A 21,585-nucleotide genomic window follows, 5' to 3' on the forward strand; every position below is an offset into this window, starting at 1 on the left:
ACATACTCATGGTGGACCTTAAGATGGACTGAAGAATTCATTTTTCATGATATTCCAACATTGATGCTGCTTATGACTCCACTAATTCTGGTGAGTGTGGCATTATTTTTTCTGAAACATTGTTTTATATGTTACGGTTTTGTTATTTTATGCCTAACATGCCACTGTTAAGTATTTATAAATATTCTTCCTTCAGTAATAATTTGCTTTTCCATAAGTTCAATAGTTCTACTTAACATTCACAATCCTTATATATGCGTTTTCTAAAGTCAGTTAAATGAAATTTTGTCCTCATGTCTTCATAGGCGATTCTCATGTGTCTTCAGGATCGACACAACAGGAGGCCATCATGCTCTTTGTGTAGGAGCTCATCAGGCACAGTTATGGCTGAAGAAGGAATTGGAAGTCAACAAAAAAAATCTTCCAAGTATATTATTAGGAGAAAGAAAGATATTGTGGATGCTGGAAATCTGAAATAAAAATAGCAATTGCTGGAAAAACTCAGCAGGTCGGGCAGCATCTCTGGAGATAGAAACGGAGTTACGTTTCGAGTTGAATATGACTCCTCTTCCGAATTCAAAATGTTAACTCCATTCCTGTCTGCACAGATGCTGCCAGACCTGCTGAGTTTTTTCAGCACCTTTTGTTTTTACATGAAGGGTAACTCCTCTCACCATCTTTGAAATACTGCCATGGGTTTTTTTCATCCGCCTGAGAGGGCAGATGGGGTCTCTGACTGAAGTGTCACGCTTGATTTTTCTTGGGAGTTGCATTCAAACACAGATCCTTCTGACTCAGGTGAAAATGCTACCTACTGAGCCACGTCTGATACTGAGAAGACAGGTGATCATCTCTTGTGTGCTGATATCCTCCAATACAGAAAAGAACGACCCATTAACTGAAAAGTCGTAGCTGTTCTTTTCATCATCACTATCCCAGTCATGGTGCCGATAGCCACTAGTACTCAGCCCTGTATGTTGGAAACTTGTGGAAGCTGTCTGATGCGGATTCCAATCAATGCATTGGGGTTGAGTCTACTGCAAAAAATTGTGCAGTAATCATAGGAGTTACTGTAGTAAATCACCAATTCCCATCCATCCCTGTGCTCATCCATCCCTGTACTCAATTTCCTACATTAGCTCCTGACCTAGCAGCACCTCTATTTTAAAATTCCCATTAGTGTTTTCAAATCCCCCATGGCCTTGCCCCTCCCGATCTCTGTAACCTTTTTCATCCCTACAACTCTCTGAAATCTCAGTGCTCCCCCAATTCTGATCTCTTGCACATTCTCAATTTTAACCTCTCTACCACTGGCAGCTCTGCTTTCAATTGCCTAAGTCCTCAGCTGTGGAATTCTTACCCGAACTTCTCGCCTATACCTCTCCTCCTTTAAGTTGCTCCTTAAAACTTGCCTCTTTGATCAAGTTCCTCTACTGATATCTCCTTGTGTGGCCTGGTGTTAAATTTCTGTTTGATAACGCTCCTGTAAAGCGCCTTGGGACGTTTTGCAATGTTAAAGGTGCTACATAAATGTAGTTTGGTATATAATAATGCCATTGCACTTCAGAAATATTAATCTATGCAAAAATTATTGTTAATGTTTTAAAGTTTAAAATTAAGTAATGAATCTCACTTCATTTACATTAAATCAAGTTACAATAAAGAAATATTGTTACTTATTGTCAAACTTTTTCATGTTCAGAATAAAAGGCATGCATCCACTCATTACTCTCTTTCATATTTCACTTAGTACCTTCAGGTTAGCTGTTGAAAAGTTTCTGGAATCATTTTTCATTAGCTATATTTCATACTGTGAGTCCCTTTTCATTCACACATTAGTGTACAGTTGGAAATGTACTATTTTACAAATAAATTCAAATTTTGCATGGAGGAAACTGGTCATGGTGGATGATTGATGAGCCTAAAATTTGGCTAAATTGGTGTTTTTTCCACTGTGAAAAGCAATGTCCAGGTAAATGTAAGGCTGGAATATATGGAATGGCATTTCAGCTTAATCTATTCTAACACTTAGTAGAAATTGGTCCTAGAGAAATTACAGGGACATAGAGAATAACTCCATTTGCAAAGCAGTTCTGTAGATTTAGAAGGATAACATGTTTATGTGATTGAAACCATTAAATGGACGGTCAATGATCCAGAGTGATAGTTTGGCAAAAGATGAACTTAAGAAATAGCTGCAAGAAATAGTTTCACCCAGAATGCATTAAAGAAGGGCTACCTATTTTATCCTTTCAGAAAAAGCAACTCAAGTTGTTTACAATATTTTGTGTAATTCAAAGAAATTTTATTTTTTTTAAAAGAGAAACAAAGAATGAGAGTTCCAGAAACCCAAAGTAGTAAGGCATAAACGGTACAAACATTACTGCAGCACAGCTTGGAAGCTACAACAGGAAGTAGGCCCAAGAGCCAATCCTGACCAAACGTTTCACTTCGGTTTTCTGAGAAGGGAAAAGATGGTTAGGCATATAGCAATGCAAACCTGTACTGTGGGGTCAAACAGGATGCCATAATTTTTATGTGGTCTGAATCAGCCTGTGCAAATGGCTGAGGAGCTGAATCAGGTTAGTGACAAGTTTACTGAGTTAATAGTGGGGGCTGAAAATGAATTTGGTTTTCCCAGCATTTAGTTGCTTTCTTTGTTTAAAGTCATCTGCCTTAACATGAATGAGCTAGAACTATTGTTGATACTGAGATTCAAGCTATTAAACTGTGACTGGGAGTGAAATGCCCAGGTGCCAGAACTGGTCGGCTCCCTTCATACATTGATTCATACTGTTTTTTTAAATATACAAAATCTAAAAACATGAAATTGTTTTAAATCTGTTTTGTATTTTCTAACATCATTTTATCAACACTGTTGCACGCTGGAAAAAAAATGTAGCTTAATTATTGTGGGGAGTTTTTAAAAAGCTATCATGAGATTTTTTTTGTTTGTCAAAAGGACTACGCATGTTCTCGGGAGACAGTTCAGGACTCGTCATTATTTGGAGCACTTTTGTAAATCAAGGTTCACAGCAGAACTTGGCTCAGGAGTGGACTATTGCTGAGGTACAGTAACAGGGAATTCAACTGCTCTGCAGTTCACACCTTGAAAGGGTTATAGTGTCTGGATTATATTAAACCAAAGTTTGTCAATACTTTGCAATACAAAAGCAATGATCAATTTGTTGATAAGTAGTAACTACTTATGTATTTTATGATCTGTACAGTGGAAATCTAATGGAAATATCTCCCTGGCAATCTCAAGTAATTCTTTAGCAGCATTAAGTAATATAGTAATAATAAGCTATAATAGTATTAAATCATCTCTAACAGCTGATGCACATTAAGTGTCAACAAAGTGCCTACCTGATCAATTGATTGATAACTGCCTTAAAAATAGATCTACCCTAAGAAAGCATCAGATATTTTAAAATCTTTGAAAGTTATAACCAGCAACTGTACAGAGAGTTAACTATTTGGTTAACTATGGCTCCGACTTTGGTCCGTGAGCCGAGTGCGTGGAATCAGGAGAATTCCCGGCTCCACAAACCCGACTTTTAAAAATGGCTGCTTTTGTACCTCCCCTCCCACTTGTGAAAAGCATCCTCCAAACCATTTCTTGTATGAAACTTTTCAATTATTCATTTTAACATTCACAAAAGCTCAACATCCGCTTGTTTTTCTTCTCTGAAGCTCCTGGGGTCAGTTATTGTATATTAAAAGTGAAATATAAAAGTCAAATGTGTTTACTAGACTGTTGTAACTTGTAATATAGTATCATCATACAGGTGAGATGATCAGATTGTGGTATGTTATAAATTTTGATTACATTTTTCCTTAATCCAGTGAATTCATTGACAAAATACTGTGAAGTTTGGGTAGTTACAATATATTAAAAACACTATTCAAAATTCTTTACAGAACATAATGCAGAATGATCTAAAAGGTGTTCCTATAAATCACCTGGAAGTTCACCCAAATGGCAGACGTCTACTAATCCATGCCAGAGACAGCACACTGAGAGTGATGGACCTAAGAGTGTAAGTTATTAAATTTTAAAATAACGTGACCCCAACTTGACATACATGCACGTGCCACCAATTGTAAGATGGCAGGTAGCAAGGAGTTTGAGTGTCCCAACTTAGAGAATGAAGACAATCCATTAAGATACTTAAAACAGTCTCCCACAATAATATTGTGAGTCTGACTTACATTTAACAGCTTGCACATGGTTTCTCAGGTCATGGGAAACCTGGAAAAATAAAGGAAGCAGGAGTTGCTAGCCCCAGAAGGCTAAGTGCTTTTTATTGCACTCCTTGTGAAACAGGAAGAGTACGGCCCGGCAAGGAGGCCTTTAGTCTTTTGTGACCTCCCCTGCCTCCAACTCCCCTGCCCCCCCCAACCCCCACCCACCGCATCGCAGACGTTAGACCAGTGGTGCCTTTATCTCCCACCTCCTTTGATCACAGCCACCATTGGTGGAGTGATTCAAATTGGGGATACTCAAGAAAACAGAAATGGAGGATTGCAGATATCTCGCGAGAGTTGTATGGCTGGGGAAGTTGCAGAGGTAAGAAAGGGTGAGGCTGTGCAGAGATTTGAAAGCATAGATGGGAATTTTAAAATCAAGGCGTTGGTTATGTGGGAGCTAGTGTAGGTCTTCCAGCAAAGTGTTGCTGGGTGAATGGGACTTGGTACAAGTAAGGGCATTGGCAGCAGAACTTTGAACGACAAGCTTACAAAGGGTAGAATGTGAGAGGCCAGCCAGGAGTGTGCTGAAATAGTCAAGTTGGGAGGTAACAAAGACGTGGATGAAAACAGACGAGTTGAGGCAAGGCAGAGTCAGGCAATGGTGGCATGGGCGTGGGGTCAAAAACTCATCTTGGGTTGAAATATGACACCAAGGTTGTAAACAGTTTGGTTCACCATCAGACATTTGCTAGGAGGATGGGAGACGGTAGTTAGAGAATAGAGTTTGTAACAGGGAGCAAAAACAGTGGTTAAGTCATCCCAATATTTAGTTGGAGGAAATTTCTGCTGATCCAGCATTGAGTGTCTGTCAGGCTGTCTGAAAGTTGAGTGGTCAAGCAAAGTGCTGGTTATGTAGAGTTGGGTGTTGTCGGTGTAGACTTGAAAATGATGCTTTGTTTTTGGATAACTGATGCTTTGTTTTGGATAAAATCACTGAGCAGCAGCATGGAGATAACAAAGGAGCATAACAAACAGAAGCAGGAGTAGACCATATGGCTCCTCGATTCAATACAATCATGGCTGATCTTCTACCTTAACTCCACTTTCCTGCTCGTGCCCTATATCCCGTGATTCCCTGAGAGATCAATGATGGAGCATCCACATCCCTCTGGGGTAGAGAATTCCAAAGATTCAAAACTAAGTGGAGAGATTTCTCCTCATCTCAGTCCCTTATCCTTAGACTCTTGTCTCCTTTGTAGATCAAAAATCTGTCCAACTCAGCCTTGAATAAATTCAATGACCCAGTCTCTACTGCTCTCTGGTGAAGAGAGTTTCAAAGATTAATGACCCTCCAAGAGAAGAAATCCCTCCTTATCTCTGTCTAAATTGGGAGACCCCTTATTTTAGAACTCTGCCTCCTAGTTCTAGATTCCCCTACAAGGGGAAACACCCTTTCAGCAACTATCCTCTCAAGCACCCTCAGAACCTTTTTTATCTTTCAATGAGATCACCTCTCATTCTTCTAGACTGCAATAAGTATAGGCCCAACCTGCTCAATCTTTCCTTATAAGTCAAACCCCTCCTCCTAGGAATCAGCCTAGTGAGCCTTCTCTGAACTGCTTCCAATGCAAGTATATCCTTCCTTAAGTAAGGTGACCTAAACTGTACACAGTACTCTAGGTGCAGTCTCACCAATGCCCTTTACAGTTGTAACAAGACTTCCCTACTTGTTTACTCCACCCCCTTGCAATAAAAGCCAAAATTACCTTTGCCATCTTAATTACATGTTGTACCTACCTGCGAGCTAACTTTTTGTGATTCATGTACAAGGACACCCAGATCCGCCTATACTGTTTCTACTTGCTGATCTTTGAAGCCAGGGAGCTTCTTTACTTCTCACCTTATGTCATCTTTTATTATTGGACTACTCCTCCTTTTCCATTCTATCTCTCTTTTCAAAATATTGTGTACCCTGGAATACACTTTGTTCCAGTACAGCTACAACACTGATATCCACCTGGCAATGTGAAAAATTGCCCAGGTATGTCCTGTACACAAAAAGCAGGACAAATCCAGCCTGGCCAATTACCGCCCCATCAGTGTACTTTAAATCATCAGTAAAATGATGGAAGGGGTCATCAAAAATGCTATCAAGTGGCGCTTGCTTAGCAATAACTTGCTCACCGATGCTTAGTTTGGGTTCTGCCAGGCCCACTCAGCTCCTGACCTCATTACAACCTTGGTTCAAACATGAACAAAAGAGTTGAACTCCAGAGGTGAGGTGAGAGTGACTGTCCTTGACATCATGGCAGCATTTGACTGAGTGTGGCATCAAGGAGCCCAAGCAAATCTAGAGTCAGTGGGAATCGGGGGGAAAATTCTCCACTGATTGGAGTCATTCCTAGCACAAAGGAAGATGGTTGCGGCTGTTGGAGGTCAATCACCTTGGTTCCAGGCATCACTGCGGGAGTTCCTCAGGGTAGTGTCCTAGGCCCAACCATCATCAGCTGTTTCATCAATGACTGTCCATCATAAGGTCAGAAGTGGGGATGTTCGCTGATGATTGCACAATGTTCAGCACCATTCGTGACTCCTCAGATACTGAAGCAGTTCACTCCAAACGCAGCAAGACCTGGACAATATCCAGGCTTGGGCTTACAATTGGCAAGTAACATTCATGCCACACAAGTGCCAGGCAATGAGCATCTCCAACAAGAGAAAATTTAACCATCGCCCCTTGACATTCAATGGCATTGCTATTGCTGAATCCTCCCACTATCAACATCCTGGGGATTTATCATTGACCAGAAACTGAACTGGAATAGACAAAAAAAAACTATGCCTACAAGAGCTGGTCAGAGGCAAGGAATCCTGCAGTGAGTAACTCGCCCCCTGACTCCCCAAAGCCTGTCCACCATCTACAAGGCAAAAGTCAGGAAAGTGATGGAATACTCTCCACTTGCCTGGATGAGTGCAGCTCCAACAACACTCAAGAAGCTTGATACCATCCAGGACCAGCCTGATTGGCACCCCACCTCTAAATATTCACTCCTTCGACCACCAAAGCACAGTGTGTACCATCTACAAGATGCAATGCGGGAACTTACCAAGCCTCCTTAGACAGCACCTTCCAAGCCCATGACCACTACCATCTAGAAGGATAAGGGCAGCAGATACATGGGACACCACCACCCAAAAATTCCTTCCAAGCCAATCACCATCCTGATTTGGAAATATATGGTCATTTCTTCACTGTTGCTGGGTCAAAATCCTGGAACTCCCTCCCTAACAGCACTGTGGGAATACCTACACCGTATGGACTGCAGCGGTTCAAGATGGCAGCTCACCACCATCTTCTCAAGGGCAATTAGGGATAGGCAATAAATGCTGGCCTAGCCAGTGATGCCGTCACCCCATGAATGAATTAAAAAAATATATTTCCCATCTTTGGTCGACTTGCAACCATGGGCAGGATTTTCTCCCTGTCGAGCGAGCGGGCCCGGGAGCGCCCGGAAACCTCATCCTGCCCGTGGATGCGGTTTCGTAAAAAATGCAATAGCCACCTGGCCTATTCGCCCACCCGCCAACCGAATGGTTGAGCGGGGAGCGAAAATACAAATTAATTAATTGCTTAAGGACCTTAATTGGCCTCTTAATTGTCGGCGGGTGCGCTATCGCCCCTCGCATGCGCCCACCGCCTGAAAGACTGCAAGAGTGCGTGATGATGGCAGGATGCTCGTCCACCGTCATCGCGCACTATTTCACTCCCTTTCGGGTTGGGCGGGCACCTGCCTGCGGGAGAAAAAATTCTGCCTATGTCTCTGTAATGGTGATTATATCAAATCCGTTTATCTCTATTTGTGCTGCTGGTTCATCCACCTTGTTCCAAATGCTTCATGCAGTTAAAGAGCCTTTAGTTTTATTTTCTTTACCACTGTTCTTTGCATGGACCTTATTCGCAGGTGCACTATTACTGTTAAACTTCATCACTTTTTGTCTGACCCTGCTTGACTGTACTCAAATTGCCACACGGCTTTATTGCCTCAACTTTTTTCGCTTCAAATTTATAAATCTCCCTTCACCTAACCGCTCCCATCAATTTTTTAGATTAAAACACACTCCACAACCCTGTACAAGTCACTAGGACACTGTTCCCAGCCTGATTTAAGTGGAGCCCATCCCAACAGAACAGCTCCCTCTTTCCCCAGCACTGGTGCCAGTGCCCCATGAAAAAACTCTTCTTCCCATAAGTCTATTTGAGCCAGGGATTGAACTCTCTAATCTATTTAACTATTTGCCAATTGGTAACAATCTAGATATTATCATTTTTGAGGTTCTGCATTTTAATTTGGACCTTAATTCCTCAAACTTTCTCCGCAGAACATCATTACTAGTTCCACCTAGTAATGTTGTGGGTTCTTATGTTGACCATGACAGCTGGACTCCACCCCACACCCCCCAACTCCAAGTTTGTCTCCAGCCATGAGGTGATGCCTTTAACCCTGGCACTGGGAAGGCAATACAACCAAAATTCTCAGTTGTGGATCCAGTGAGCACTATCTAACCCTCTGACCATACTGTCCCCTATTACTATCACATTCCTTTTCACTCACTCCAATCACCACCCCCACCTGCAACCACATGAATGGTTCCATGCACCATGGTGCTATCTTCAGTTTGACCCACATACTGCCGGCCTTGCTCTCATCCACACAGGTAGCAAGTACTTGCTGGTTAAAGTAAAGGGCTGAGCCTTCTCCATTAATACATCCTGGACCTCCATACCTGCCTGACTCGTATTCACTCATATACGAGTCTCCTGTCCCTGAACATTGACCAACTCTAAAGTTCTAAGGAATGGGACTGCCTCCTGGAACAAAGTACCCAGGTAACTCTCCCTCTCCTGCTCAGACTCCAGCTCAACAACTCTGACCTGAAGTTGCTTGAACTGTAGACACTTGCTGTAGTTATGGTTTTGCAGGATCACAGTGCTCTCTACAAACTCCAATGAGTTGCAGTTATGACATACCACCTGCCTGCGGTGTTTATCTGACTATGTATTTTTTATTGGACTAGTTAATTAGTTACTAATTCAGTACAGTTGCAGTTTCTTAACTTAGAGCAAAACACTCACCAGCTATTGGAGGTAAAACAAAAAGAATAAAAAAACACATTTCCTTCCGCCTGGTGCACTGTATTCCGCTCCTGTGCACCGCGTTCCACCGCATTCTGCCCCCATGCACCACATTCTGCCTCCCATTCTTCTAAACTCTTGAGAATACAGGCCCAGCCTCCTCAACCTTTCCTCACAGGACTGTCCTGTCATCCCAGGGATCAATCTGGTGAACCTTTGCTGTATTCCTTTTATGGCCAGTATTTCCTTCCTTGGGTAAGGAGATCAAAACTGTGCACAATACTCCAGGCGTGGTTTCACCAGGCTCTATACAACTGCAGCAAGACTTCCTTACTCCGGTGCTCAAATCCTCTTGCAATAAAGATTAACATACAATTTGCCTTCCTAATTGATTTTTGCACCTGCATGTTAGCTTTCAGTGACTTTTGAACAAGGACACCTAGGTCCCTTCAGACTTCAACACTTCCCAATCTCTCCCTTTTTAAGAAATACTCTGTATTTCTGTTTTTCCTACCAAAGTGGATAACTTTACATGTTTCCACATTGTATTCCATCTGCCATATTCTTGCCCACTCACTTAGTTTGTCTAACTCTCCTTGAAGCCTCTTTGAATCCTCCTCATAACTCTCACCAGGTTTTGTGCCATCAGCAAGCTTGGAATTATTACGTTTTATCCCCACATCCAAATCATCGATATAGTTTGGGAATAGATTGGGCCTAAGCACTGTTCGTTGTCACAGCCTTCCAACCTGAGAATGACCTGTTTATCACTACTCTCCGTTTTCTGTCTGTTAACCAATCCTCAGTCCTTGCCAGTATGTTTCCCCCAATCCAATGGGCTCTAATTTTGCTTACTAACTTACTGTGTGGGACTTATCGAAAGCCTTCTGAAGATCCAAATACGCCACATCCACTGGCTCTCCCTTATCTACCCTGTTAGTAATATCCTCAAAAAACTCCAACAGATTTGTCAAACATGATTTGACTTTCATAAATCCATGTTGATTCTCCCCAATCTCGCCATTATTTTCTAAGTGCCCAGTTATCATGTCCTTGAGGATAGATTCTAGCATTACCCCCCCACCCCCGCCTCCCCGCCACTGATGTCAGGCTAACAGATCTGCAGTTCTCTGTTTTCTCTCTCTCTCCTTTCTTAAATAGTGAGGTTACATTTGCTCCCTTCCAATCTGCAGGCATCATTCCAGAATCTATTACAATTTGAAAGATGATCACCAATGCATCTACTGTCTCTGCAGCCATCTCTTTCAATACCCTGTGATGTACATGATCAGGCCCAGGGGATTTATCTACCTTTAGTTCCATTAATTTCTCCAGCACTACTTTTTTGCAAATAGTAATTTCTTTCAGATCCTCAATCTCACTAGTCCCTTGGCCCCCCCACAATATTTCAGGGAGGTTTTTTGTATATTCCTCCATGAAGACAGACACATAGTATTTGTTTAGTTTCTCTGCCGTTTCCTTATTACCCATAACAAATTCTCCATTCTCTGTCTGTAATGGACCTGCATTTGCCTTTGCAAACTTTTTCCTTTTTACATACCCATTGAAGCTTTTACAGTCTGTTTTTATGTTCCCCGCTAGTTTACTTTCATATTCTATTTTCTCTTTCTTTATCAATTTCTTGTTTCTCCTTTTCTGAAATTTAAATGCTCCCAACCCTCAGGCTTGCTACTTTTTTGACAACTTTATATGCCTCTTCCTTTGATCTAATAGAATCTTTAAATTCTCTTGTTAGCCATGATTGGATCACTTTTGCTGCTGGCTTTTTGTGCCTTAAAGGAATGTAAATTTGTTGCAAACCATGTATTAATGCTTTAAAAACCAGCCATTGCCTATTGTCATACCTTTCTATTGTAGTCCCCCAATTCATCTCAGCCAACTTGCCCCTCATACCTTTGTAGTTTCCTTTGTTTAGTTTAAAGACCCTAGTTTCAAATTGCATTACATGACTTTCAAACTTCATGTAAAATTCCATCATATTATGATCACTTAAATTCCATCAGCTACTGCGGTAGGAATTCCATCAGCTACCATGGTGGGATCTGAACCCTCGTCTCCAGAGCATTAGCCTTGGCTTCTGGATTATTAGTCCAGTGACACTACCACTATGCCACCATCTTCCCTTCACCCCTGCACCCCCGTGCACCAGGTCCAAAACTGGACACAGTACTCAAGATGCAGTCTTACCAAGTATCTGTAAGTATCACAAGGGTGTCATTTGATTTGAAATGAATGGTTCTATTAACTTTAGCCATCGTTTCTCTCATTGGTTAAGAATCTTCAGTAATCTGTGCACAATGACCCCAAGATCCTTTTCTCTCTCAACCCCTTTGTGCTGTTCCCTGAAACGATGAGTGTATTCTGTGTTAGCCCTGCCAACGTGTGTGAGACTACATTTATCTAAATCTCATCATGTGGCCCACTGCCCTAGTGCAGGTAAATCTTCATGGATTTGATTGGGCTCCTCTATAATGTAGAAAAATGTAAAGTTGTCCACTTTGGTAGGAAAAACAGAAATGCAGAGTATTTCTTAAATGCTGAGATGCCCAAAGGGAAATAGTTGCCCTTGTTCATAAGCCACTGAAAGCTAACATGCTAGGAAGCCAAATGGTTTGTTGGTGTTTATTGCAAGAGGATTTGAGTACAGGAGCAAAGAAGTCTTGCTGTACTTATTTAGAGCCTTGGTGAGATCACACCTGGAGTAGTGAATACAATTTTGGCCTCTTTGTCTAAGGAAGGATATACTTGCCATAGAGGGAGTGCAACGAAGGTTCACCAGACTGATCCCTGGGATGACAAGATTGTCTTATGAGGGGAGATTGAGGAGACTTGGCCTATATTCTCTAGAGTTGAGAAAAATGAGCGGTGATCTCATTGAAGTGTACAAAATTCTTACAGGATTTGACAAGGTAGATGCAGGAAGGATGTTCCCCCTGGCTGGGGGTGCCTAGAATAAGAAGTAAGCCATTTAGGACAGTGAGGAGGAGGAATTTCTTCATTCAGAGGATGGTGAATCTTTGGAATTCCCTACCCCAGAGGGCAGAGGTTGATAGATTTCTGGATATTAAAGATGTCAAGGGTTATGGAGATAGTGCGTGAAAATGACTTTAAGAAGATCAGCCATAAGCTAGTTGAATGGCAGAGCAGGCTTGAGGGGCCGAATGACCTGCACCTGCTCCTATTTCCTATGTTCCTAGACTCCTACTGTCTTAACAGATTTTACTGTCACCTCCCAGGTCATTAATAAATACTGTGAAGAATAACACTAGCACAGTAGTCTCCAGGCTTTTAGCTGCAAGATTGGAGCCAATTCCTCCTCTGGTGTTTTGAATTGATACTGGACACTATGGAGTTTTTAATCTTGTAATCTAGTTTGAAGTGTTTTATGAAAGACTTTGTAAAAGCCCCGTGAGGCAATATCTCATCCACTACCATAGTGGCTTCATCAAAAAAAAACCTCTTGAAGCTGATGGATGCAATCCATTTTTTCAGAAGCCAGATTTGCTAATGGGCTCTTCTCTTTCTCAGTGATCATAAAGAGCATATTTTACAATTTCTTCTAGCATCTTCCCAGTAATGGATAGCAGGTTGATCAACCTATAGTGCCCTAGTTCTGATTTGCTCCTATTTTCGAAAATAGGAACTACATGAGCTAGTTTTCAGTCTAAGGAAGCTAGCTCTGACTGACTATTCAACCATTAAAGATCCAGGCAAGGAATTCACAGAACACTTTTGGTATCTGTAATGAAAAGATATTAATGTATATAATGTTATTGGAAATTATTTTGAATTGGACTTGTAGTAGGGTGTGTGTGTGTTAATTGGATTAAAGCCAGCTAGCCTGGGTGCTTTGATTTATAGTAGTTTTGAGATGTTAAACAGTAAGGTAAAGGGGACATTTGCATTTTCTTGAATAAACCATTCAAAGACTGGGGGTGAAATCATGCACCCAGCTAGGAGACACCAAGCAATATGTTTATATTACTAATAAAATTGGTACTATGAAAGAGGTTTTATTGTTAGAAGAGGTGGAGTTCAAAGGGCCTGATGATACAATGAGAATTTGCATTCAAAGGGAAGGCTAGATATATACGGAAGAGTTGTGTGTGGAAGTCAGCGGCATGGAAGACCTAAGCCGCCTATAAGCCTACAACTATGCGAAGGAACCAATTGAAAGGAACCTCATTTTGAATTCATAAGATAAAATGTTCTTTGCTTGCTGCCTGTTTAAGTCTATGGGTTATTGTTGCCTTGGAGAAGATTACCTGATTAATTTGAGGATTTGTTTATTAAAGTTATTATGATAGTAAGTCGTAGATGTAGCGGATGACACAAAGATTGGCCGGGTGGTTAACAGTGAGGTTGAGTGTCTTGGGCTACAGGAAGATATAGACGGGATGGCCAAATGGGCAGATGAGTGGCAGATGGAATTTAACCTTGAAAAGTGTGAGGTGATACACTTTGGAAGGAGTAATTTGACAAGGAAGTATTCAATGAATGGCATGACACTAGGACGTTCTGAGGAACAAAAGGACTTCAGCGTGTGTGTCCGTAGATCTCTGAAGATGGAGGGGCATGTTAGTGGGGTGATGAAAAAGGTGTATGGGTCACTTGCCTTTATCAATCGAGGCATAGATTACAAAAGTAGGGAGGTCATGTTGGAGTTGTATAAAACCTTGGTGAGGTCACAGCTGGAGTATTGTGTGCAGTTCTGATCGCCACATTATAGGAAGGATGTGATTGCACTGGAGGGGGTGCAGAGGAGATTCACCAAGATGTTGCCTGGGATGAAACATTTAAGTTTTGAAGAGAGGTTGGTTAGACTTGGGTTGTTTTTGTTGGAGCAGAGAAGACTGAGGGGCGACCTGATCGAGGTGTACAAGATTATGAGGGGCATGGATAGGGAGCAGCTGCACCCTTTAGTTGAAGGGGTCAGTCACGAGGGGGCATAAGTTCAAGGTGAGGGGCAGGAGGTTTAGGGGGGGATGTGAGGAAAAACCTTTTTAGCCAGAGGGTGGTGATGGTCTGGAATGCGCTGCCTGGGAGGGTGGTGGAGGCGGGTTGCCTCACATCCTTTAAAAAGTACCTGGATGAGCACTTGGCACATCATAACATTCAAGGCTATGGGCCAAGTGCTGGTAAATGGGATGAGGTAGGTAGGTCAGGTGTTTCTCACGTGTCGGTGCAGACTCGATGGGCGGAAGGGCCTCTTCTGCATTGTGAGATCCTGTGTATGTGTTTAATTTCTTACTAAAATTAATAAATGTTTATATAATAAAACCTCTGGAGGCTTGGTGGTTTAATTTCTGAATTCAGAGTTGCATCTCAAACATACCAATTGAAAGTATAGGTTATGACAGTTGTTTAAAGTTTCCCTCTGGGATTTTAAATGACTGTCTTCACCAACTGCTGTGTTATAACAGTATCTCTTTTCATCACTCTTGAGTGGGAACCTGTTCCTACTTATGAACTAATCACCAAGATCAAGGTGTGAAAAAACTATGTGGTGATTTTTCCTACAGCAGTGCAACTGAGGCAAGAATTTATAAAGGTAGGCGATACAGTCTGAGTATAATACTGTTGAAAAATATAATAATAAGCTATTCCCAATTATACTTTTAGGAGTCCTCATGTTTTAATGTACTTATTTTCTAGATTAGCTGCGAAGAAGTATACAGGGGCTACAAATTACCGTGAACAGCTGTACAGTACATTCACGCCATGTGGGACTTTTCTTTTTTCTGGCAGTGAAGATGGAATATGTTATGTTTGGAATTCAGAGACAGGTATGTTTCAGCTGTTGCTACCATCATTTTATTTTGGGATTGATTAGGCTGGTCCGATAGAGATTATCTGCACAGAGCATGAGATTGGTTCATTGTGTTAGAATAACACCATGAAAGTGCCATATCACAACAGGTATTTATATTATTAAAACATCTCCCTTCTGATTGTTTCCTGTCTGCACAAACTCCTGACATCATGCTTTGGTCGCACTTTTTGTATCAAGCTTTTCCTATTATAAATTCCTTTACCCACATTTGTAAGAGTTTTGCCCATATAAACATGTAACTGCTATTGTGATATCTTGCCACAAATTACCATTAACTGCTTAAAAATGCTTCTTTTTTTCAGCTCAGTTTTTTTAATAACTAAAATTCCTAATATCGAAATAAGGATTTGATCACTTTATTTTACATATTTTGCAATACTATAATTAAATTAATCAATTGAATTAGCTTTTATGGCTTCATTTAAGTTTTTACTTGAATGCCACAGTCTCTCCTAAAAGCCTAGCATTGGATGATATTTTTTCTCTGTGATTCCATGAGCTAAATTTGGACTGTCCATTCTGAACCTGTACAATGTACCTAATTGCGCAGGATGCATCAGTTCCATTCAGTTAGCTCTATTGATGAAATATGAAATATTGATGAAAAACAAGAAAAATCTTGATGAAACTTTGTGATAGAGAATGTCAGTGTTTTATGTTCTAAAAATTCTTTTAAAAATGAATTTAACTGAGAAATACTTGCTTCACAATGTTATCAGAAGTTTTCAGAGGAGTCTGAGTTGAGTTAAACTAATTGTCTCAGCAGTGTATTGTTGATTTAGAAGCATCAATGCTAGTTACTTATATATGAGACAGATTTTCTTCTCCTGTTTTTTTTTATTCTTTGTTGGGACGTGAGCGTTGCCCTCCCTAATTGCCCTTGTACTGAGTGGCTTACTAGGCCATTTCAGGGGTCATTTAAGAGTCAACCACATTGCTGTGGATCTGGAGTCACATGTAGGCCAGACCAGGCAAGGATGACAGACTTCCTTCCATAATGGACATTAGTGAACCAGATGTATTTTTACCACATTCGATGATAGATTCATAAATTTAAATTCCACCAGCTGCCATGGTAAGATCTGAACCCATGTCCCCAGAGCATTAGTCTTGGTCTCTGGATTACCAGTCCAGTGACATTGCCACTACATCACTGTCTCCCTTTATCTGATTTAGGAGGAGAGGGAGCCAGTGAGATGGACACAAATTAGAGGTAAGGTACTCAGTGTCCACGATGGTTCAGATGGTAACGCTCTAGACTTTGACTCAGAAGGTTGTGGGTTCAAGTTGATGTTCCAGACCTTGAGCACAAAAATCTAGACTGACACTCTAGTGTAGTACTGAGGGAATGCTGCACTGTTGGAGGTCCTGTCTTTCTGGTGAGGCACTAAACTGAGGCCCTGTCTTCCCTCTTGGGTGTTTGCAAAAGATCTCATGTTGTTATTTGGAAGAAGAGTAGGTGGGTTATCCCTAATGTCCTATCCAATATTTATCCCTCAAATCAACGTCATAAAAACAAATCTGTCCATTTTCACATTGCTATTTGTGGGAGCTTGCTGTGTACAAATAGGTTGCCGCATTTCCTACATGACAACAGTGACTACACTTCAAAAGTACTTCATAGGCTGTAAAGCTGAAAGTTTTTTTTTAGAATTCCTCATTCTAATTTGATTTCCTTTTTAAAAGATGCTCTAGCAATATGAACCTAAAATTCAGACTGGCACTTCAGTGGAAATGTTGCACTGTTGGAAGTGGTGTCTTTTAAATTGGATGTTAAATTGAGATCTGCCTTTTCATGTGGATGTTGAAGATCCTGTGGCACTTCTTAAAGAAGAGCTGAGGAGTCTTCCTGGTACCCTGCCAATATTTATTCCTCAACCTACATCATCAAAGCAGATTAACTGGTCATTTATCTTGTTGCTTTTGGGACCTTACTGTGCTCAAATTATTAACCGTGTTACCCCACATTACACCAGTGAGTAGATTTCAATAAGTACTTAATTGACTGTAAAGATCTTTGGGATATCAGAGATCAAAAGCACTACATCCTTGCAAATATTTTTTTAAGATTGCATTTTGAAAGTAAACAGTGTCTTTTAACGAAACAGTTGAGAATGGAAGGTAGCTGGGGGTGAAATCAAGTGGCAGTGGATAGAGGCTTAAGTGTGAGTTAAGAATGGTGAAAGAGGAGCAGGTGCATAAAGAGTTCGACAGGTAATTCAAAGGGAAAGAGGTAGGGACCATGATGGAAGAGAGGATTGGTAGGAAGGGGTATGGGTAGTGGCATGGTGAAGGGGTAAAGGACACAGAAGTTGAGGATCATTTTCCAGATTTAGGCTAGATACTACAAGTTTTCCATGCAGGGTGTAAGAGCTCCATAAAGCTGAATGAGACAATAGGTCAGTTGAAGGCAACTGTAATTACATTGGATCCAAGCAATGAAAAAAGATGAGAATCTTGAAGGTCATCTCCTAAACACTGAATAAAAATCCCAGAATCCCTGTAAAAGTAGAATTAGTGGCTCTAAAACCATAAGCCTTTAAAAAGCATATCAAATTCAGTTGGGTAATCCATTCAATTTCTGATAAATCTGTCCATTCCTCCTTCGGTTTACAACACACTGAAGGCATATATAGGTAACAAATGTTCAGACATTCACTTAATCTTTACCAAGTTGATGGAGTTATTCTAGAATGTTCTGGGAGCTCCTTTCACATGACTCTATGAAACTTCAGGAGGAGGATTAGTGCTGTACTCTAGTGATGTGTTCTTCATCTCTTTATTTTTATTCGTACTTGGGATGTGGGGATTGCTGGCACAGTCAGCATATTTTGCCCTTCCCTTGGGCTGACAAGTGGCAAGTAACATTCATACTACCCAAGTGCCAGGCAATAAGCACCCCGAACAAGAGAGAATCTAACCATTGTCCCTTGATGCTTACCATCAACATCCTGGGGGTTACCATTGACCAGAAACTAAACTGGACTAGCCATATAAATACTGTGGCTGCAAGAGCAGGTCAGAGGCTAGGAATCCTGAGGTGAGTAACTCACCTCCTGACTCCCCAAAGCCTGTCCACCATCTACAAGGTACAAGTCAGGAGAGTGATGGAATACCCTCCCCTTTCCTGAATGAGTGCAGTTCCAATAACACTCAAGAAGCTTGACACCATCCAGGACAAAGCAGCCCGCTTGATTGGCACTCCATCCACAAACATTCACTCCCTCCACCACCAACACACAATAGCAACAGTTGTACCATCTACAAGATGCAGTGCGGAAACTCAACAAGACTCCTTAGACAGCACCTTCCAAACCCATGACCACTACCATTTAAATGGACAAGGGCAGCAGATATATGGGAACACCACCCCATGGAAATTCCACTCAAAGCCACTCGTCATCCTGACTTAGAAATATATTGCCTTTCTTTCACTGTTGCTGGGTCAAAATCCTGGAACTCCCTCTCTATTAGCACTAAGGTTGTACCAACACCGCATGGACTGCAGCGGTTCAAGAAGGCAGCTCACCACCACCTTCTCAAGGGCAATTGGGGGTGAGCAATAAATGCTCTCCTAGCCGGTGAAGCCCACATCTCTTGAATGAATAAAAAATTGCGCTGGAAGGTGGTGAACCGCTATCATAAACTGCTGCACTCCATGTGGTGAAGATATTCCCACAATGTTGTTGGGTAGTGAGTTTCACTCAATGAGGATGAAGGAGAAGGAATATATTTCCAAGTCCAGATAATGTGTGGCTTTGGCAGGAACTTGTATGAGATGCAGAATCCCACTAAAAGGTAACGGGATCCCAAAGCATTAGGCAAATGTGCTGCTAAGGAGAGATCATTAAACTGGATAGTCAAATATGTTTCCTAGTGTTTCTTGGAATGATGTCACATTCTTAAAAATGTTTGGCCTCATGCAGTGCCTCAAAACGTGGAGGACATTTGTGAGACAAAAAACACTAAGTTCTTTTTATCTTGATCTTGGCAACCCAAAATAACAGATATGAAAACATGGTCCTTGAGAAAACATAACCTAAATATCTGGACAACTTTGCTGATGTGTTGGGCTGGAATAAAAACAGAAAATACTGGAAATAGTCAGCAGGTTAGGCAGCATCTTTGGAGAGAAAACAGTTAATGGGTGGAATTTTTCTTTTATGAGACTAAGTGCAATGGTGAGTGGTTTCAGCGGTGCCCCCTTGCTGGCCAGAATGGGAGGATCTCGCACCCGATTCTGTGCTTGGCAGCTCATTAATTATGCACAGGTGAGAATAGGCCGAATCACCTGGTGGGGCAGGAACTGATTTGTCTGCGCACCGTCAGCTGGCGGGGTCGAAGGTCCGTGCGCCATATTTAAACGCCAACCCAACACATACATCTCTCTCTCTCTCTCCAGCCTACCTGTCTTCAGGACACGTGCAAAGATGTCTTTCAGCCACAAAAAGGCCAAAAGCCTCAAGGAGGCAGCACCCCTCTTCACCCCCCCAGACCCTCCAGGCCTTGATCAGAGGAGTGCGGGCACACAGGAATGCCCTGTATCCCAGGGATGGCTCCAGGAAGCACAGCAGCCTCAGGTCTCTGGCATGGGAGGCTGTCACAGAGCAGGTCAGTGCAGCTGCCACCATGCCCAAAATGCCATCCAGTGTAGGAAGAGGATGAATGATCTCATCCACTCTGCCAGGGTAAGTCATTCTACAATTCCCTCCAATGTCAAACTCTCAACATGGCATCATGCACTCAAACGGCAACTCTCTTCAGGGATCTCTCCCAACCATTAGTTGGGTACAAATACAACACAACCTCTCACACAGACTTTCACATCAATGCCACCCCATCTATCATGTTGTTCACACTCCATCCTCTGGCCCTTCTGGGAACAAGCATCTTACCCAACCTCTGCTCCATTCCATCTTGTCACATGCCTTTTTTTTAATTCATTCATGGGATGTGGGCATCGTTGGCTAGGCCAAATTTATTGCTCAACTCTTGAGAAGATGGTGGTGAGCTACCTTCTTGAACCACGGCAGTCCATCTGTTGTTGGTACACCCACAGTACGGTTAGGGAGGGAATTCCAGGATTTTGATCTAACAGCGTTGAAGGAATGGCGATATATTTCCAAGACAGGATGTTGAGTGGCTTCGAGGGGAACTTCCAGTTGGTGATGATCCGTGTATCTGCTGCCCGTGTCTTTCGAGATGGTAGTGTTCGGAGGTTTGGAAGGTGCTATCCAGGGAGGCTTGGTGAGTTCCTGCAGTGCATCATGTAGATGGTACACACAGCTACCACTGTGCGTTGGTGGTGGAGGGAGTGAGTGTTTGTAGGTTGGGTACTAATCAAGGGGCCTGCATGGTGTCAAGCTTCTTGGGTGTTGTTGGAGCTGCACTCATGCAGGTAAGTGGAGAGTATTCCATCACACTCCTGACTTGTGCCTTGTAGATGATGGACAGGCTTTAGGGAGTTAGGAGGTGAGTTACTCGCCACAGGATTCCTAGCCTCTGACCTGCTCTTGTAGCCACAGTATTTATATGGCTAGTCCAGTTCAGTTTCTGGTCAATGGTAACCCCCAGGATGTTAATAGTGTCGGTTTCGATGCTGGCAATGCCATTGAATGTAAAGGGCGATGGTTAGATTCTCTCCTGTTGGAGATGGTCATTACCTGGCACTTGTGTGGTGTGAATGTTACTTGCCACTTGTCAACCCAAGCCTGGATATTGTCCAGGTCATGCTACATTTGGACATGGACTGCTTCAGTACCTGAGGAGTCATGAATGGTGCTGAACATTGTGTAATCATCAGCGAACATCCCCACTTCTGACCTTATGATGGAAGGAAGGTCATTGATGAAGCAGCTGAAGATGGTTGGGCCTAGGACACTACCCTAAGGAACTCCTACAGTGATATCCTGGGACTGAGATGATTGACTTCCAACAACCACAACCATCTTCCTTTGTGCTAGGTATGACTCCAGCCAGCGGAAAGTTTTCCCCCTGATTCCCATTGACTCCAGTTTTGCTAGGGCTCCTTGATGCCACACTCAGTTGAATGCTGCCTTGATGTCAAGGGCAGTCACTCTCACCTCACCTCGGGAGTTCAGCTCTTTTGTCCATGTTTGAACCAAGGCTGTAATGGTCAGGAGCTGAGTGGCTCTGGCGAATTCAATTAATTCAAATTCCACTATCTGGTGGGATTCAAACCTGGGTCCTAGCACATTACCTTGGGTCTCTGGATTACGAGTCCAGCGGCAATATCACTACACCACCGCCTCCCCCACATTTGGGCCAAGCTGGAACACAAGGGGCAGAATTTTACGAGTCAGCAAGCGGGGCCCACTCGTCGACGTGTAAAATGATGCGCGGTGACGTTGGGGGGAACTCCCGACGTCACCGCGCCCAATTT

At 42.2% G+C, this 21,585-nt stretch overlaps 1 protein-coding gene across 6 annotated transcripts in view; it reads left to right on the plus strand.

Annotated features, from left to right (window-relative positions):
- ahi1 (Abelson helper integration site 1) overlaps positions 1-21,585 on the plus strand; it is a 301,212-nt gene that overhangs the window by 86,929 nt on the left and 192,698 nt on the right. For all 6 annotated transcript variants that reach the window (XR_013576639.1, XM_078542364.1, XM_078542368.1 and 3 more), the window contains exons 14-16: positions 2,963-3,069; positions 3,925-4,043; positions 15,005-15,135. Coding sequence is in view for 5 of the 6 variants with exons in the window: in XM_078542364.1 (XP_078398490.1) it covers positions 2,963-3,069; positions 3,925-4,043; positions 15,005-15,135 (357 nt within the window). In the remaining variant the exon portion in view is untranslated. The remainder of the gene's footprint in view (positions 1-2,962; positions 3,070-3,924; positions 4,044-15,004; positions 15,136-21,585) is intronic.

This window comes from Cetorhinus maximus, chromosome 5 (genome assembly GCF_964194155.1).
Source record: "Cetorhinus maximus chromosome 5, sCetMax3.hap1.1, whole genome shotgun sequence".
In the NCBI taxonomy this organism is placed as follows: Eukaryota; Metazoa; Chordata; class Chondrichthyes; order Lamniformes; family Cetorhinidae; genus Cetorhinus; species Cetorhinus maximus.